An 18,300-nucleotide genomic window follows, 5' to 3' on the forward strand; every position below is an offset into this window, starting at 1 on the left:
TTAAGTTCTTAGGACCTTTTAATGTCCAGCTGGTATCTCTAAGACCCAGAGTTTTGAAGGAGTAGAATTTGGTAAGTTATATCCATGGGTTATCTAATAGTGTTCTGCACACACACGCACACGCACACGCACACGTGTGCATGCACGGTGTGCTCCCTGCAATGTCAGAGAACCTGATACTCCGGGCAGAAAGTGATACCAGCCCATCTAAATGCAAAGGGCTAAAATAAAAAAGTGTTTTTCCACACTCTGACCCAAGCTTGCCTCTAATGTAAAAGAATTTCCTTTCTTATGAGCATTGGTTGTTTATTGTGCATTTTGATTAATGATTTGAAAGTTTGGAGTTACAGAGCTAGAAAGACATTCATTTACATTTTTGAGCACACCTGCATTCAAGAAGCATTGTTCTCATTTCTGTGAACACAGAGGCATCTGTTTGAACTGGACCCTACCTAACGCTGCAGGCCTTCAAAGTGGGCCAGCCCCACACTGAGCCGATGCACGGGCCCTGAAATAGGAGTGGCCAGGGCGGCCTTGCATTTCTCCTTCAGAAGTGTCTTACGGTATCAGAACCTAACACCGGAAACAGATGGAAACTGGACCTCAGGTTTCAGATCTTGTTTGAAGGATAAGAGTTGCTGAATTGAAAAGTGTCAGATTTAGAAAACCTGTAATCAGTTAAATGGATGAAGGGAATGATGAAGGGAAAATGTTGTGTATATAAAGAAAATAGAAAAATTAGTGAATTTCTTAGGAGTTTATCTTTGGTAAAAAGTACTTTCAGTAAACATATGTATTAAGGAATGTATACGTGTTACATGTTACAGCATTTTGGCCAAATTTTCTGACACATGGGGTCATCTTGGTAATTTGAGGATTAGGTAGTACTGGATATGCAGAGAGAGACCAAATTGAAATGTTCCGCTCAGATAATTTTGAGTTAATTCAAAATTAACTAGAAGCTCATTATTACTGAATATATTTAGAGGATGCAAAAATACACTCTTCTTTCATCATAAATATTTAATAGAAAAAAATGAGGTTTCTTTGATGACTTAGGTTATTCTTGCGGCTTTTGGATAGCATCTTGAAAGTGAGTTATGCTGGTCTGGTTCCTCTTTGATTGAAGGTTGCATTAGGCCAGAGCTTTATGGTAGTCATCTGGCAATAACTTGAAACAACAAACCAAAACCAATATGAACTTGAGTATTGCAGAGAAATGTGGTTTATTGAAGGTTTTCATTTGTCTTATTTCAAAGCTTTGTTATTTTATGTCTTTATGTAAAACTTGTTTTTTTCTATAGCAGTGTTTGTAAAACCCACAAAGCATTATTTTTCTGCTTTGCTAATATGGATTAAACTAGGAGAGTTTATCTACTGCAGGACTTCCCAGAGCCTTTGACAGTCCTAACATTCCCTGTGACTCTTTTAGAGTGAGATACAGTATCTGATGTTTCTCAAGCTTATTTTACTTTGCCTGCCCCAGTCCCCCGACTTCACCTTTTTTTCTTAACGGAATATCTACCATGGCAGCTAGTTTGAGAAATGATACTCTAGCATTTTCGTATGTATTTTCTCTTTTCCCATCACAGCAGTCCTGAGAAACAGGGATAGTTTTCTTGCCCCCTTTTGGATGAGGGAGGAGCTAAGATCCACCGGAGTTCAGGCTGGCACCAGGATTCAGGTCTCCTAATCACTCTCCCAGTCTTGTATCTCGCTGTCCAGCCTTCATGTCAGGGAGGAGGCACTGAGTCCCATGTGGCAGGGCTCTCTGCTGGCAGAGTGGGGGTCCAGCTGGGTGCTGCAGTGATCTCAAGTTCTGCTGTCCCATGGCTGGTCCCCAGCCTCTATGATCCCCTGTGGAGAACTTTCTAATTCTAGAGGGTTGATAATGAGGGTGAGAAAGTTAGTCCTTATGTAACTTCTTTGAAGGAATGGCTTAGGCCGCCCCCGGGGTATGCTCTTGAACAGGAAGTTACCCAGGTGCTCAGCTGTGATTCACTTGTGTTTTGCTTCCCACTTTTCACCCTGTGGTACCATGTCATGTTCTGCTTTTTCTACAGAAAGAAATTCAAGCCATGAGTCAATGCAGCCATCCCAACGTAGTGACCTATTACACCTCTTTTGTGGTAAAAGATGAACTTTGGCTAGTCATGAAGTTACTAAGTGGAGGTAAGTGGGTTTTATTGTTGTTGTTTTTAATTTTTTTCTTTTTGCCTTTTGTTGGAGCCAGCATATAGAATAAGATTTTAGATTTGATCCCCTCATTCCTGTATTTGAGAGTTTGTTTGGTTTATCATTGCTTAGAGGATAAAGTCCAGATTTCTTAGCATTGATCTTTTAGCCTTTTTTTTTTTTTTTTTGAGACCCAGTCTCACTCTGTTGCCCTGAATAGAGTGCCGTGGCATCAGCCTAGCTCACAGCAGCCTCAGACTCCTGGGCTCAAGCGATCCTCCCGCCTTGGCCTCCCAGAGTGCTAGGATTACAGGCCTGAGCCACCATGCCCACCCCAGAGTCTTCCATAATTCGGCTTACCTTCATAGAGTATGTGTGTCCCCTCCTCCACGTGTTAAATACCCCAGTCTTGCAGGTACAGGTGCTGCCTCTGAGTACCTTACATGCTCTGGTGCCTCTGGGCCCTGACCTGTGCTCTTCCTCTCCTTCCCTTTCCATGTGCCCAATCAAGCCCTAAAAGGTCATGTCTTTTCTGTAGCCATTGCTTACCCTTCAAAGCAGTTAACCAGTCATTTCTCTTTAAACTGTTTCTTTTTTAACATTATTCAGGTGCTTACCACATTGTAATATACTGAATTATTTCGGTGCTGTTTATTAGAACCTTCTGTGATGATGGAAATGTTCTATAGCTGTGCCATCTGCTTTCTGCTAATCACATGTGACTCTCGAGCACTTGACATGTGGCTAGTGTGACGGAGGGACCGGGGAGTTTCTATTAAATTTTAATTAACTTCTATTTAAATCACCTCATGCAGCCAGTGGCCACGGTGTTGGACAGTGCAGATTCAGGTTGTGAACTTTGTGAAGAAAAAACTGTCAAACGCACGTTGAATTCATTGAACCTGCTGTCCACTGGGTGCTCAATAAACATTGTTTCAATTAGAGATGTGTGCTAAATTATTTGCTTGGGGTGTTGACCAGAAGTGGCACTATTCTCATCCTATTGTTGCGTTTGGGAAGGAAAAGTAACTTCCTGTCTATAGCCTCAGATCCCTGAAGTTATGCAAGCTGTTGACAATTAAGTTTATAAAACACTGTCAGATTCCTGTATTTTATTTCTTTTCATCACTCTCAGAGAGGGAATGATAATGATAACTGTTACCTTTATTGAACATTTACTCTGTGGCTAGATCCCATCCAAGGCAATTTACTGACCTTATCTCATTTACTCTTGACAACATCCCTGAATGGCCTGTGTCACCATCCCTGTTTTTCACAAATTACATGAAAGCTCAAGGGAGTTAAGCAACTTGCCCAACGCCACACGCATAGTAAATGTTGGTGCTGGATTTTGTGACTCTAGAACCTGTTGACTTAAAAATGGTGCTATGCTGCAAGTGTTTTTACCTTCATTCTACAGACCCGGGCACTGAAACTTAGAAAGCCTGAGTGACTTCCTTAGTGACACCTGGCATACCCACATCTCTAGCATGTTCTCTTTCTAGGACGTAACTTCCTGCATGTCTTTTTGAAACATGAAGGATGGTTTAGAAGCAGAGGAGAACAGTTTGCTTTGAATGGACAAAGCCAAAACTGGCAGAATTTATATGATAGAGCTCATTTTAGTTTGCAGACCCAGTTCCAGTGAAGGCTGAATCAAGGAACACATCTTGAACTTTTTTTTTTTTTTTAAAGAAACTCTGTTAGATCAAGTAAAGGCCCAAAAATTAGATGACAAAGACATTGTAATTGGCTTGGATCCCCTTGTGTAGGTCTCAGTAGGGAGCCTGGGAGAACTTAGTTCTGTTTTGTTCCTAGTCTTCCTCAATCCTATTAGTCATTGTTTCCTTGAGTGCCTACTTTAGTTTTTAATTAAAAAGGAAAGGAAAAAAGGAAAGAATAAAAGAAAAAAGAAGCCTGCCCAGGTTGGACTGCCCCTTAGTTCTGCAGAGGGTTATGCTTTGCCAACAAGATTATCTTAGTGGATTTTCCACCAACTCTGAGGAAATGAGAAATGCTGGTGACCTGAGACCCCTGAAGAGTCCCAAATACTACCCTGGTCAAGCTGAAGATTTCACCTTAATTAACCTTTTACTTTTACAAACTTGAGAATATCCTCTGTCCTCTTTTCAGAGGAGGATCTGATAGAAAATTTCATTGACTTTTTAAAAGAGTCCAATTTAGTCTCTCTGGGCTTTAGGTAAGAGGAACAGGTTTTAAACAGGTTTCCACAGGAGAATGTGGGCAGATGTGGGTTCTTGTTCACTTTTCTTTTAGCAAGCCAGAAATGCATAGGTGCCTGGTATGATGTATCCCTATGAAATGTTTTTGGAATTATCATTTTCTAAATGACACAAAAATCCAAGAGCCAATGAATAAACTGATTTTCTTTCTCTCTGAGGGGGAAAATATACATTTGTTTTCTTCTGTTTTATTTTATCACATTGGCTCTCTTAATAAGGTGCGGGCAGCTAGTCTGGTACAGTAATATGGGATGGGGAAACTCAATCCTCTTAGTTAATTATAAAGAGCCCTAGAGCCAAATTCAGGTCCTGAGGTGTAAGCTGTTTGTTAACTCTTCAGAAATGTTGAACCCCCAGGTAATTATGGCTTTTAACATGACCCAGAGGTTTGGAATATTAATTAATATGTGTTGAAACATGAATTCACAGTGCCAAGGATACTACTCTGTATGTATTAATAGTAACAAAGTACTAGGTATTATTTCTTTATTGTAAGTGTCAGTACATCAAGCATCAGGTAAATGAAAATAAAGATTGTGTAGTGTCACAGGAAGGAATCTTCTGGTTATAAGCAGAGGTTTAGAGGCAACATACTTCTCTTCCTGTCCTACCTGGGATTTAGGTGTTCAGGAAGAGCCGTGGTCCTTTCTCTCAGCAGATCAATGCTCCCTTTTTCCTGGCCTCCTACTTCTTTCTATGTCAGTCAGATTTCTTGAACCTTCTTTGAAGTCTATAATTGATTATATCTCTAGGGAAAAGGGACTAACCGTGCAGTGGCCATGAATGATCTTCTGGTTCCTGATCTGGAATCTTCCTCACTAAGTTCACAGGGAAAGTGCTCTTGCAAAGCCGGATTTAGTGTTTCCGGTCACGGGGCTGCGCTTCACTTGTTTGTGCACCTTGGCAATACTTGCATTAACTAAACAAGCAAAACCCAATATATTGATATTCCCATTTAATTTCCCCTAAATAGCGGAGTCTTATTCTGAAAAGGTAATGAAGGTGTTTATAAAATTACTTTTCCCATTCTTTTGTCTGTCCACTTAGGTTCCATGTTGGATATCATAAAATACATTGTCAATCGAGGAGAGCATAAGAATGGAGTTCTGGAAGAGGCAATAATAGCAACAATACTTAAAGAGGTTTTGGAAGGCTTAGACTATTTACACAGGAATGGTCAGATTCACAGGTATGGCATCTGCAGAGATGTTTACATTCATCTGTTCCTATCTTTAGCTTGAGTTTGTAAAGAATGTTAAGGAAACACATGCAGCAGGTAGGTATTGACATTACTTCTAACTTAGATAGGCTAAATAGATGGGAAAAAAGGATTTAAGAAAGAAATGAGACAATAAATTTTGATGAATTCTATTGGTATCCTTGGGATTAGTTTATTTGCTTTCACTGAAATAAGAGCAAAATATAAAAGGTACTATGTGGACTCATTAAAAAATTAATTAACATAACTACTCTTAAACTGTGTTTAGTTGAACTGGATAGCATCTCTAGCTTTCTGATACAGGCAGTCCTGTTCCAAATATTGTAATATGTTAATTATTTTTGACATGGTAGTGAGAAGGAAGGAGGGGGCACTAATTTCATCTTTTTTTGTGACATAAAATACCAATTCTTTAAAATAGGCAAATAGCACAGAACGTGAGTGCCTGATGTTTCAAATGAGTTAGTGCTGCTTGGGCTCTTAGGAATTTTTGCAACTTTTGCAAGTAAATAACCATTTACCAGTAATACTAATAATGTAATCCCCCTACTCCAAACTATAAGTGAGCTGTATATTTAATATCTACTATATTTTTCAATAATTAGAAAAAAATTACTTTAGAAATCAAACCTGTAAATTGTGTTAAGATTACTCTGCACAGCTTCTATAGTAAAGAATCATAATATATAATATTATAATGAGAATTTACAATCAGTATCTTGCCAGAGGAGAGACTGATAAAATTCATTTTTTAGAAGGAGATGGAATTAATGTGCAATTGCACCACAGACAAACTTAAGTGGAAGTAGAACAGCTGTACATACACTGGGCTTTAATATTTGATAAAATGACAGTATTGTGAGTTTACGACAGGATCTAACTCTGACACATAAAATCAAGAGTCTACTCTGAGTGATTTAATTGAATATGGATAATGATGTCACAGAAAATATTTGTTCCTAAAATCCTATCCCCCAGAAGTAAATTATAAAATGATAGTGTATCCTTGTAACTTTTGAAATTTATAATAAATTTTAATATTTATAAAATATGTCAAAGAGCTGCATTGTATGATATAGTTTAAAATCTTCCTGAGTGAGTCAATAAACTATAATGTCTATACACCACAATTTATTCTCTATTTCTTTTTCTAATAGGGATTTGAAAGCTGGTAATATTCTTCTGGGTGAGGACGGTTCGGTACAAATAGCAGGTAAAGCCAATAAAGATGAAAATTCTTTACTTGTTTACGGAAGTGTTACAGTTTCAAGGCAGGTAGAATCGTTCCTGAGAAATGAATAAATGCATGTAATCTCTTTTAAGAATGTATCTGGACTGTCCTGTTTTACATGACATATCTTTACAGAATGTTTGGGTCTGAAGGATAACATGTTTTCCTGTTGTTTTGATACATCTTCATCAGATCATGCTGTAAAAAATGCTATTTCAGTACATAGCCTTTTGCTAAAGAACAATTTTACTTTCAATTTTATTATGTTTTCTACCTTTCAGATCGAATAATAGAAATATTGATATAACTGCAGGAAAAGCACTTTTGAAAAAGCTTTTTGATGAGTTTGAAAGTTTAAAACATTGTACATACTTAATAAAAATTAATGAAGAGGTGCCTGAAAGAATTGCAAGCCCTTAAAATCTGGGTCTTATTATGTTCTTAAATCTGACCCACCAGGGCTGTTCTTGGCAGTTGGTAGACAGGGGATGCAGTGAATGTCTGTTGCGTGAACACACCAGGTGAGCACCTTCCATGCTCAGAGCTTCTCATTTTGTTATTGGCCACAGAGTAACCTGAAAGGCCTAGGATAAAATCTAGCCATGTCCATACTCACTCTCATTTTACCTATGTCCATGAAAGTCTGTCTCAGCAATTCTTTTAGCCATCACCATTTCTCGGTGTGATGCTTTTGGCATTTTTGGCTGGACAGTCCTTCCCTGTTACTGGCCTGTCCCTGTCATTGCAGAGAAGAGTAGGATGAGCCCTCTTGTACCCATCACCTGGTTTCAATAATTATCACTCTCTGGCTATTCTTGATTCATCTGTCCCCTCCCTCTCTCTTTTGGAGGCCCTCATCATTGTTAACACTGAATTTTGTTCTTGAGCTGTCTAAGTTAGTGCCTTTTGTATGCATGTCTTGTCCTCTGGAGTGGACCCTACCCCACAGGCTAGGGACAGTTTGAAAAGTACTTCTACTAAGCAAGTAACAGCTAAAAACATCTGTGGGCAAAAATCTCAAACCATCCAGCCCCAAGGAGTCTAACTGATAAGGAGGCAGGCTCTGGTGTCAACAGCAGGCTTGGTTGAGGTTCCTAGGCCACCATTTAGTAGCATTTTGACCTTGGGTAAGTTACCAAGTCTCCTTTAGACTCAGTTCCCTTAAAGGAAGATAAAAATATAATGCACCTCATCTTTTTTTGTGAAATCAAGGTCCAGTGATCTTAACAGTGGCTGGCACATAGTAGGCATGCAGTAAATATTATTATTAATTGCTGTTCTACCATGGGCTCTGCTGCTGCTACTACTCTGGTTACTATTACTACTGTTACTATTATTACTACTGTTACTACAGTTGACAGGATCACACTGATGCTCCCTTGCACTGACTGGAGATCATGTGTACCTCAAATTTGTCTTGCAAGAGGTTCCGCTCTGAGCGGGTTTATGAGTTATGAAAAGGTAAAACTTATAAATTACAGAATTTAGAAGCTAACTTGCCATTAATCTTGCTCTAAGCAGATAAGGAAGTGCAACTGACTAATTTGCTATTTTGTGATGAAATGATAAATTTTCACTAAGAGGGTCAAAATAACAGCTTTTGAAATAGCTGCCTTTGAACTGTGAAGGCCGTCCTCCCCCTGCCTGATTCAGTTACTGGAAGCTCTGCCCGGCACCTCATCCCATTATTCTTGTCAGATTAAATGATCTGAGCCTTTGCTGGGCCTTCTGGAACACACTGTCCTTTTCTTTTTCCCAGTAGGAATCCCCCGAGGTAAGATTTCCTGACTTTTTCTTTCCATGTCAGGCCTCTGGGTTTTTTCCTCACTGTGGGTGGTGCTGAGTGTGACCTAGAATGAGGTTGTGCTGCTGCAGGGGCTGCTGGGTTCAGAAGGGTTTATGCAGAAAGAACCCACGTGGGGGGGTTTGGGAGGATTAAACGAATTGATATGTAAAGGGCTGTGCCTTTTCTGTGCCTGTCACAGGGTGAGGCCTTGCTTGGTATCCTTTTGTGTATGCAGACATCATGCTTGTGTAATTACCTGAACTGGAATTTCCATTTCCCAGATGTGTGATGGCCGTTTAATAGGCATTTGTGCCATTTCTATATCTCTGGAGATACAGCTTTCTAGAAGTCACGTTTAATCTCCCCCATATTCACTGACCTGGAGTACAGCTTTGAACTTATACAGTATTTAAGATTTCAATTTTTAAAGTTTTCACTATAAAATAAGGTTATTGCCTTAAAGCATTTTTAACGTCTCCTTGGAACAGGTAGATGTTACTGCTGTCCTCATTTTATAGGAGGTTGACTTTCTTGTTCAGGCCATTGGTCACCGTCTGAACAAAAACCAGGACCAGGAGTCTTTGGGTCTTTTGCTGGAGTCTTTGTCTGGTGGGTGAGACGGGGGAGGTGAGTGGAAGAGTTGAAAGCAGAGACAGCAACAGCAGGAGTTTGTCCCCTTTTGTTGCTACCTATTTTACTTGGACAGATAATATGTTGTTTTTACCCAGACTGTTTTTGCCCTCTTCCCTTTGGTATGTTTATACCTCTTAGGCCCTGTAGTTTGAAAGTTAAGCAGGGGAAAAGTTTAGTTTGCATTCGTTTCTTTGAATGTAACGTATATTGCCTACCTTGAGAGAATTATTATGTGCATTGCATTGTTTTTAAGAAAGGGCATTTTTGTTATCCTAATAGAAAACATAATTTTTATTTTTTAAAGAAATCACTCACTCTACCATGTATATAAATTTTCTTACTCAGAACTTTCTATCGGAAAAGGGGAGATTAAAGGTTCTGTTTTGGACTACGAGACACCCTTGCTTTATTATGCAGCTAACAAGTGTGGTGAATAGGCTAATATGCTTTGGTTCTGTTTACTACGTCACAAATTCTGTGTGAGTGTGTGTACTTCTATTGACAGTGGATATAAAATCAGTAACTGATGTTATTGAGTGCTTCCTGTGTGTGAGGCCAGGTTGTGGGTCCTGGGTGCACGGTGACTCATTCAGTCCTCACCATACCCCTATGGGGAAGGTGCTGTTGCACCCATTTTACAGGCAAGAAACTAAGGTACAGCAGGGGGAAGTCAATTGCCCAGGTCACACGTAGGAAAGTGGTGGAGCCAGGCTTCGGATTCGGGCAGTCTGACTGCAGGGCCTGTCCTCCCACGTGTGTGAGATTTTCAGAGGGAGGCCCCTAAATCTGGCTTTAAATGACCTTGGTTTCGGATGGAATACCAATAGCAACCACTAGTTCTTCTACATCTCTGCATAAATCGATTCTACTGTGGGTCAGGGAACATATTCAGCACCTTCTTCCTCCTTGCTCCTTCAAGTTGAAACACACAGTGTCACTGGTAAGGTTTCAGGGGATAGGAGGAAGCAGTCATCTCAGGTGGCCTTTGGTGTAGAAATAAGCTCAGTCGTGACACGCTCCTCTTTGCAGACTGGAAAACTTCAGGTTTGATGTAGTGAAACCTACTCAGGGTTTAAAAAAAGATGCTTTTCTTCATATTATATCTTCTATGCTTAGAGACACTGTGTGTTTTATTCCCTGATAGTAAAACTGGGATAGGATGCCTTGGTAAATGTGATAGGTTTTGCCACACTGTGTGATCGGAGCAGGAGTGGCTATGTGAAAGCCATGCTCTTCCCACGGCACAGCATTTTATTTTCCAATTTGATGCTCTGTTGTATGTCAGGAAGAGCTTGGTGCTTCATCTGGCAAGTGACTAAGCCTGTTTGTCTGGAATTAATGAGAGACACTATTTTAAGCAAATAGAAATTCATATCAAGCAGGTCACTCTAGGGTGGTTACTGCAAATCCATTTATTTCAGGATTTTTTTTTAAATAGTGACTATAATGTGCTATTAAAAATGCTGATTTTTAAAACATTTGCTTTCTGAAGAACCTTCTAGAAGCATAGTACTGCATTATATTAATATAAGGTAGATCTCGTGCTCATTTGTGCTTACCTTTGCCTTTTAGGGGTGTGTGTGTGTGTGTGTGTGTGTGTGTGTGTGTGTGTGTGTGTGATGGTCTGAATGTTTGTGGGCCTCCCCCGCATTCATGTGTTAAAACCTAATCACCAATGTGATGGCTTTCAGAGGTAGGAGGTGTTTGGGAGGCAATAAGGTCACCGAGGGCTAAGCCCTGGCGAATGGGATTAGTGCCCTTGTAAAAGAGGACCCCAAAAGCTGCCTTGCCCCATCTACCATGTGAGGACACAGCCAGAAGGCACCATTTATGGACCAGAAAGTGAGTCCTTACCAGATAGTGAATCTGAAGACACCTTGATCTTGGCCTTCTCAGCCTCTAGAACTGAGATAAATAAGTTTTTGTTGTTTATAAACCACCCAATCTAAGGTATTTTGTTACAGTGGCCCGAATTGACTAAGACAGTGCTTATGTGTTCAAATGTGAATTTTCCATCCCTAGTTTTTCCTAACAGAGAAATCAAATCTGGTACTGAGCTACGGCAGCCTAGAACTTTAGGAAGTTACTGTCATACCTGTTGCAGTGTATCTGAGCCCATTCCAATCAAGCTTATGCCCTAGGTTTTTCACCGTCTAAGGTACGTTGGTATGACTATCATCTCTATTGTCCTGGAGGGAGGTCATATCCTTATTAGCCTTGAATACATTTTCTGCTTCAGTCTGCCCCTTGAACACTGAAAACCCCATGACTAAAACTGCCAGGAAAACATGCAAGGAGACTTAACTTGCTTCTAATACTTAGACATTATTCTTAAAGGGGCCAGAGAAAGGTGGTTGCATTTTTACGCTCACAGCTTCTAGGTTCTTTTGTTTTCTGTCTGTGATCTTGGGCCCTGATAAAGTGCACTTTGATGGGGAGCGTTAGGGGTGTTGAAGAGTTATTTCTTGTGTTGTGGGGAAGAGAGGCAGCTGCAAGGTGATAGGGGCACCCAGGCAGCACCAGAGGCAGCCTCCAATGAGCATGGGGAAGCTCGGAAAGCCCCTGAGGCGTCAGAATCAGGAAATGATGATACCATCATATTTCTGAGCACTTTGGCCCAGAGCATGGGCTCTGACACCAGACAGCCCTGGTTCAAATCCTGATGTGGCTCCTCCTCGCCATGTGACTAAGTTATTTCACTTTGCACGTCTGTGTAATGAGAATATACAAGAGCCTTAAAGGAGTTAAAACACATTCCATTTTAGGATTAGTTAACTCTTACTGCTTTTGTATTGAACTGGGGGTGGTGCCTTTTAGTATTATAATAACTACAGGGTGTTGTGGGGCCACAAGGAGGCAAGATTTTACATACTCCATCTGACCAGTGTTGCTTTGCTCTTCCTCTTTCTTTGCCCCATCAATTTCTCCAAAATCACCAAAGTGAAGAATCTGCAATGCAGACCTGGCCATATCATTTTCTTGCATCCAGTATAAAACTGTTGTTGATGGAATAAAGCCCCAGCTTCCTAATAATGGAACATGAGGACCTGCCTGTTTTTCTAGCCTTGTTTCCCAAGTGTTTTATGCTGAGATTTGAAATTCTTATAAATTCTTATTTATAGTTCCCTTTTTTTTGCCCTGATAACTTCTCATCTCTCAAGACTCAATACAGGACATTGTTTCCTTGAGAAACCTTTTCCAACCTTCTCCTCTACTCCCTCACCCTGGTGGATTGCAGGTTCCCTGTGCCGACCCCAGCTAGCCTAACACTGTTGAAACTGGGCTTCCACCTTCCTCTGTGACCTCCAGGCTGTTCACTTCCCAGAGGTAGAAACTCTTGTGTTGTTCATCTCAACACCTTCAGACAGGGCCTGACACATGGCAGGTGGTCATGAACTTCTGGTCAGTTCACTCTGACTGGAGGCACGTTAGACACCCGTCTGGCCTGCAAGCTATGCAAGGACACGCGCCTGTTGGTAGCAGAGGACGCAGATGTATGGCATAGCTGAATGTTCAGGTAAGAATATATCAGCTTAACAGAAGGAGGTGAAAATATTTTAAATATTTAGATATGTATACTACTGCGTATTTAAAGGCTGAAAACAGTGTTTTTAATGAGGATTTTTCACCTCTGATTTCGGGCAAGCTCTACCTTGGACAATTAGCAGTTAAATGATTAATAAAGCTAAGGAAGAGTGAAGCAGAGAATGTGAATCGAGACATTGGGTGCAACCAGAAAACAGAGTACACATGCAAATTAAAAATCTCTGGCTTGGGGGTGGGTATAAAGTGCTTTATAGTGAACCCCAATTTTTTTTGAGTTTCAGGGACAGTTGATAATGATGTGAATGATGGTATAATGAATTATGACAAAATTCTCATGTATGAGTTATTTTTTGGCTTAAGTAAATAAGGAAAATAAATTCATGTGGCTCCCTGAGTTTTGGTATTTTGGCAAATGGTAACATTTGGTGAAACCTCTAGTATGAACCAAGAATGCAATCAATTGTGGAAACTTAGTTTTCTATTCCATCAGTGAGAAATACTTGGGGAGATTTTAAGCAGCCTTCTATCCTTTAACAGCTGCTAGCAGTTGTTTGAGCAACTTAAGGAGGTCTTACCAGGTGAACCCAATGGAGGAGAATGGCTTTGCTCTGCCCCCCACTGGAGTTTTTTCCTCAGCTTTGCACATTTAGTTGCATGGGGGCAGGGCTGAGCCTAAAGGAAGAGTGTCTGGGGTGCATGGGGCAGATGGGACTCAGTCTCCCTCCTTCCCTCTTGTTTTCTTCCTTTAAGGGCCTGCAATATTATTATTAAATTAAATTTCATATATTACCAACAACTACTGAGGGTAAAACAAGAGTTTTTAGACTTAAGGCAGAGCAGTTTAACTCAGTTCATCGTTTGATTATTTTTTTGTTTATTTTTATGTTTCCCAGAACCTCCATGTGTTACAGACTGCTCCTTCCCTGGGGAAAAGGTGATATTAGGTGTTTGGGTTCAATGTGTCTGAAGTGGTTATTTGACAGCTGTTTATTGAGCATTTGCTGTGTTCCAAGCACAGTCGTTTGAGCCGACACAGTGGTAAGCAACGGGCACATTGTGTCTACTGTCATGGAGTTTAGAGTTCAGGAAAAACAGACATTACACAGTTAGCTATAAAAATTTAATTTCAAAAATTTTTAAGTGTGGAGGGAAATGCATATACCTGGAGTATTTAAGTTAGCTATATTAGGACTAATTTTATAGATTGTCCTGGGGATAAATCTTAAATATGTATTATCAATAGGCATGGTTTTTTGGTCAAGAACATTTTTTAAGTTACTATGTATATCATACATTGATTATAGATTTTTAGGAAATTTAAATAATGTCCACCTGTATTTATAGTCTATGGAATATAACACTTGATTATACAGAGTATGCTTGAGGACACAGTAGCCAAGGATTATCTCATTAACGCACTTGGCACCCTCAGCCAAGTTCTTTGCTGGCCATGGTTTGTATCACCTGTGAAAGGATGTTCTTAGGGTCTCAAACTTCCTTTCAACTCCAAAAATTGTCTAAGTTCAATAGAGAAGAACTCTGTGACCCCCCTGCCCTCCTCACAGTCTTCCCCACTTCTTTTAATGGCAGGACCTTCCTTCCCTTGAATAGGCTAGAAGTCTTGGTTTTCCTTGGTCCTTGTCTTTCTCTCACACCCTGCACCCTGTCCAGTATGTCAGGAGATCCTATTGTTGACCACAGCTCACCAGCCCCCTGCCGTCATCCTGGTCCAAGGCACCATCGCTCTTGTCTGGATTGTTATGGTAACCTCCTAAGAGGTCGTCTTTTTCTCCCCTTGCCCCTCTGGTGGTGTGTTCTCTGCACAGCATCCAGAGGAATGCTGTTAAAAAACAAATCGACTGTATCATGCCTTTCCTCAGAACCTTCCAGTCCCTTCCTGTCTCAGAGTGAAAGTCCAAATCCTTGTAAGGCTCACAAGGCCTTACAAGATCTGGCCCCTCGTGATCTCATTGACCTCATCTCTTACTTCGTCCTCTCCCTTGCTCTATCCAGTCAAACTGGCCTCCCTGCCTGGCATGCTCCTGCCTCAGGACCTTTGCATTGGCTGTCTCCCTTCCCTCATCTGGAATATTCTTTTCCTTACCTCCTTCAGATCTTGGCTCAAATGTCATGGCCTCAGATTGCAACCATCTATCCCAGACTTTCTGTTCCCCACTCTATTTTTGTTGTACACATCGGTGTACCCTACATTAGAGGCTCTCATGGTGTGCTCCTAGACCAGCGGCATCAGCATCGACTTGATAAAAATGCAAATTCCTGTGCTCTCTCACACTAGACATGCTGAATCAGAAACTGGAGGTAGGGCCCAGCAGTCTGTGTTTTAAGAAGCCCTGATGTGTGCTAATGTCTGAGAACTGGTGCTATATATTATATTTTGTAATTTTGCTTATTATCTGTTTTACCTCTTCTTCTGACCCTGGCACCATCTTAAAATTCAGCTCCTCAAGGGAAGGGGTTTCTGTTGTGTAGTCTCAGTGCTTAGAAGTGGAAATGGGACTTAATAAGATCTTGGTAAATAGTTGTTGGGTAAATTAACAAATGTCTGGCTGCGTGGTGAATTTAGCTTAAAAGAATACTGAGCAGTAGGGTTTAATGTATAATTCTCATAGTTTAGTGATTCTTCAGTGTTAGGAATTTAAACATGAGGTGTTCTTTATTATAGACTTTAAATTCTGTAGATTCTTTGAAGATTTGACCAATCCTCAAAACTTTGTGGAAACGATGGAAATTGTTTCTTTAAATACATGTAGCAACTGGTGGTGTGTTATTTTAATCATATTCCATAGGGACCGTCTTTTTAAAGTGTACAGATGGGCTATTGTGGTTTAATGGATGCTTCTGATAGTAGAGCTAGTTGAATGGAGATTTGTATGAAAAAGATCACCTGCAGGTATATGAATATTGCATTGGAAATTTAAACTTATTAATATTTGATCTAAGTTGCTTGTGCCTGTCTCTGTGGATTTGGCCAGCCAGGAGCCCTCATTGACTTCAGAAGCATGCCTTTGGCCAGGGAAATGATAATACCCGTGTGATATGCTTACCTGGGGCTCTCCTTACAATGGCTCTGTCAATTCAGCACAGTAGGTCCTTCAGATGAAGTGTCTGAGGACTGCTGAGCAATTGTGCACTTCTTTAAGGTAATTCTGAAGGTCATAAAAGCACATCCCTCTCAGATCTCCCCAGACTTCACTTTCAGTCCTTGCCATTGGGCTCCCTCCCGCCACCCCCAATACGTTTCTTAAATCCATGACTTTTGACAGTTTAGCCACCTCTGGGCTCAGTTCCTTCAGCTGTAAAAGAAGGAACATTGACAAGATGTTTTCCAAGGATCTATCTTGCATCAGAATGTTTGAATGGCCCTCATTAGCTGCAGTCACTAAAGATGCCCCCAGGCCTGTTTTAAAGTATTGAAATCAGAGGATGATCTTGAGCACCAAGGGGAGAATAAACCAAGTATCTGTCCTGTGGCTGCTTTTATCAGAGCATCCTTAAAAATAACCCTCCAACCCCACATTGAGGAGCCAGGGAAGAATAGATTTGTGACTTGGGAGTTCTCTGTGGTTTTCCTTGGTTCAGTGTAGTTATCGTATTTATTAGACAGTTGACCATGGGTGAGCTCTCGGTCATGTGTATGGCTGGCCCTGAGAAAGCTGGCTCTGGCCCGGAACCTGCAGCACAGCTGGCCGGGGACTCCTGCTCCAGCCTTCCTAGCGCCCCTTCCTTCTGCTGCTGCTCCTCCAGGCGTGACCTCTGGCACTACTCCTCTGCCTAAATTCACCTGCTTTGGGGCAGGGTTCTGTGGCTGTGACAGACATGGGCAGACCGTCTGCAGTTTGCTATTATCTTAAACTGCTGTTCTCCATCACTGCTGTGGCTAATTGACTGTGTCAGTCACCTTAACTGTGAGCCAGATGTGAATGGACAATGGACATCGATCACCAGATCACCACTTATTCTTTTTGTCCCTTTTAAGCCTGTGTTGTCTTGACTGTGCGAATGGCTGAGGAATCGGGGAGGGGATGGCAGCTTGTGTGGCCTTTGTATTTTTACCAGGAATCCTCCTGTTGAATTTTTCTTACAATTTGTGTCATTGTGAAATGATTTGATTCCTTGTATAAAGTGCAAACAGGTGCTAAGAACTTCTCCCTTACAAGTAAAAATCTAACACATAGGAAGGAAACTTGTTGGTGGCAGTGTCCAGAGTCTGCCCATACAAGACCCCAATCATGGGAAGGCTTGCCTCTTGGCGTTTCTTTTATTTTTACAAGTGAAACTCTACCTTCAGCAACTTAAAAGATGATGTCTTTCTCATTTCTTTTCTTCTACTGCTGTCAGAAAATGTGAAATTGTCATTCTTTGATATTTCAAAGAAGGTCAGGACTGCCTTTCCCTGCTTAATAGACGGAGAACATGGATTTGTTCAGAGTAGCTGATAAATGACTCTCTGAGGCCAAGACTTGGGACATACTGCAGGATCATGTTTTCTGATCATGACTGCTTTGGACACAGTGCTGTAGATGGGTACCACAGCCTGTAGAGCCAAACTGCGCCATCAAATACCATTCGCGTGTAAGAAGGAATTAGTAGAAATGAAAACCAGGAGCCTGATTGGTAGAAAGGAGATTGGAGTCGGGGATTATGGGTGTCAGAGGACTCTCTGGTTCTGTCTGGTTCCTCTTGGGGTACTAGGCTCTATCTTGAGCAGAAGAAGTGGTGTGTCCCAATCTGTAGTGGTGTGTGAATAATTGATTACTAATAGTAAATAAGATGCCAACATATTTATTGACTTTCTTAAAAGATGAGCAGATTCAAGGTGGTTGTTCCAATAATGTGATGATATCACCCTTATGCAATTCATCAGAGGTTTTCGTGAGTGGGAGAGAAAGGAGTGGCGCTATAAAAATCTGTGCTGAAAATGATGTTTACCCATGGCCTCCCTCCCTGTACTGTGGCAGCTCCAGTGAGCAGCTGTTACTGATATATTGTTAATAAGTATTATGATTATAAATTATTTTCACATATTTAAAAACAGATTTTGTAAAAATCTGCGTATTCCCGTAGAAGTGTGCCATGTGTATGAATTTGTTTTTCTTGCTAGGCACATCAGACACAGTTGAGAATCACTGGATTAGACAGTTCTGTGTGCATGTGATTTACCTTTCTGGTGTTGCCCGTGGACTTACTGTGTCAGAAAATACATGAACGTGCATACATAAATAGTGTTTTCCTGCTACTCTTTCTCCATTGCTATGTTTCTCCTCATCTAAGAGGTGAGAGAGGGAAGCTGTGGAGTCGGCTGTGCATTGAGGTCTTCCAGTCCTACTGAATCATGCCGTGGCACCTGCTAGGAAGATGATAATCTAGAGCCATGCTTCTCCAACTTCAGTGTGCATCGAATCAGCTGAGGGTCTTGTTACTGTGCAGATTCTGATTCAAGTCTGGA

General features: G+C 40.9%; 1 protein-coding gene across 2 annotated transcripts in view; it reads left to right on the forward strand.

The window, feature by feature from the left end:
- Nucleotides 1-18,300, forward strand: part of STK39 (serine/threonine kinase 39) — a 271,677-nt gene that overhangs the window by 68,619 nt on the left and 184,758 nt on the right. For both annotated transcript variants that reach the window (XM_045559830.1, XM_045559831.1), the window contains exons 3-5: nucleotides 2,064-2,172; nucleotides 5,466-5,607; nucleotides 6,795-6,850. In XM_045559830.1, coding sequence (XP_045415786.1) covers nucleotides 2,064-2,172; nucleotides 5,466-5,607; nucleotides 6,795-6,850 — 307 coding nt within the window. The remainder of the gene's footprint in view (nucleotides 1-2,063; nucleotides 2,173-5,465; nucleotides 5,608-6,794; nucleotides 6,851-18,300) is intronic.

The sequence above is a fragment of the Lemur catta genome, chromosome 8, assembly GCF_020740605.2.
Source record: "Lemur catta isolate mLemCat1 chromosome 8, mLemCat1.pri, whole genome shotgun sequence".
Classification (NCBI taxonomy): domain Eukaryota; kingdom Metazoa; phylum Chordata; class Mammalia; order Primates; family Lemuridae; genus Lemur; species Lemur catta.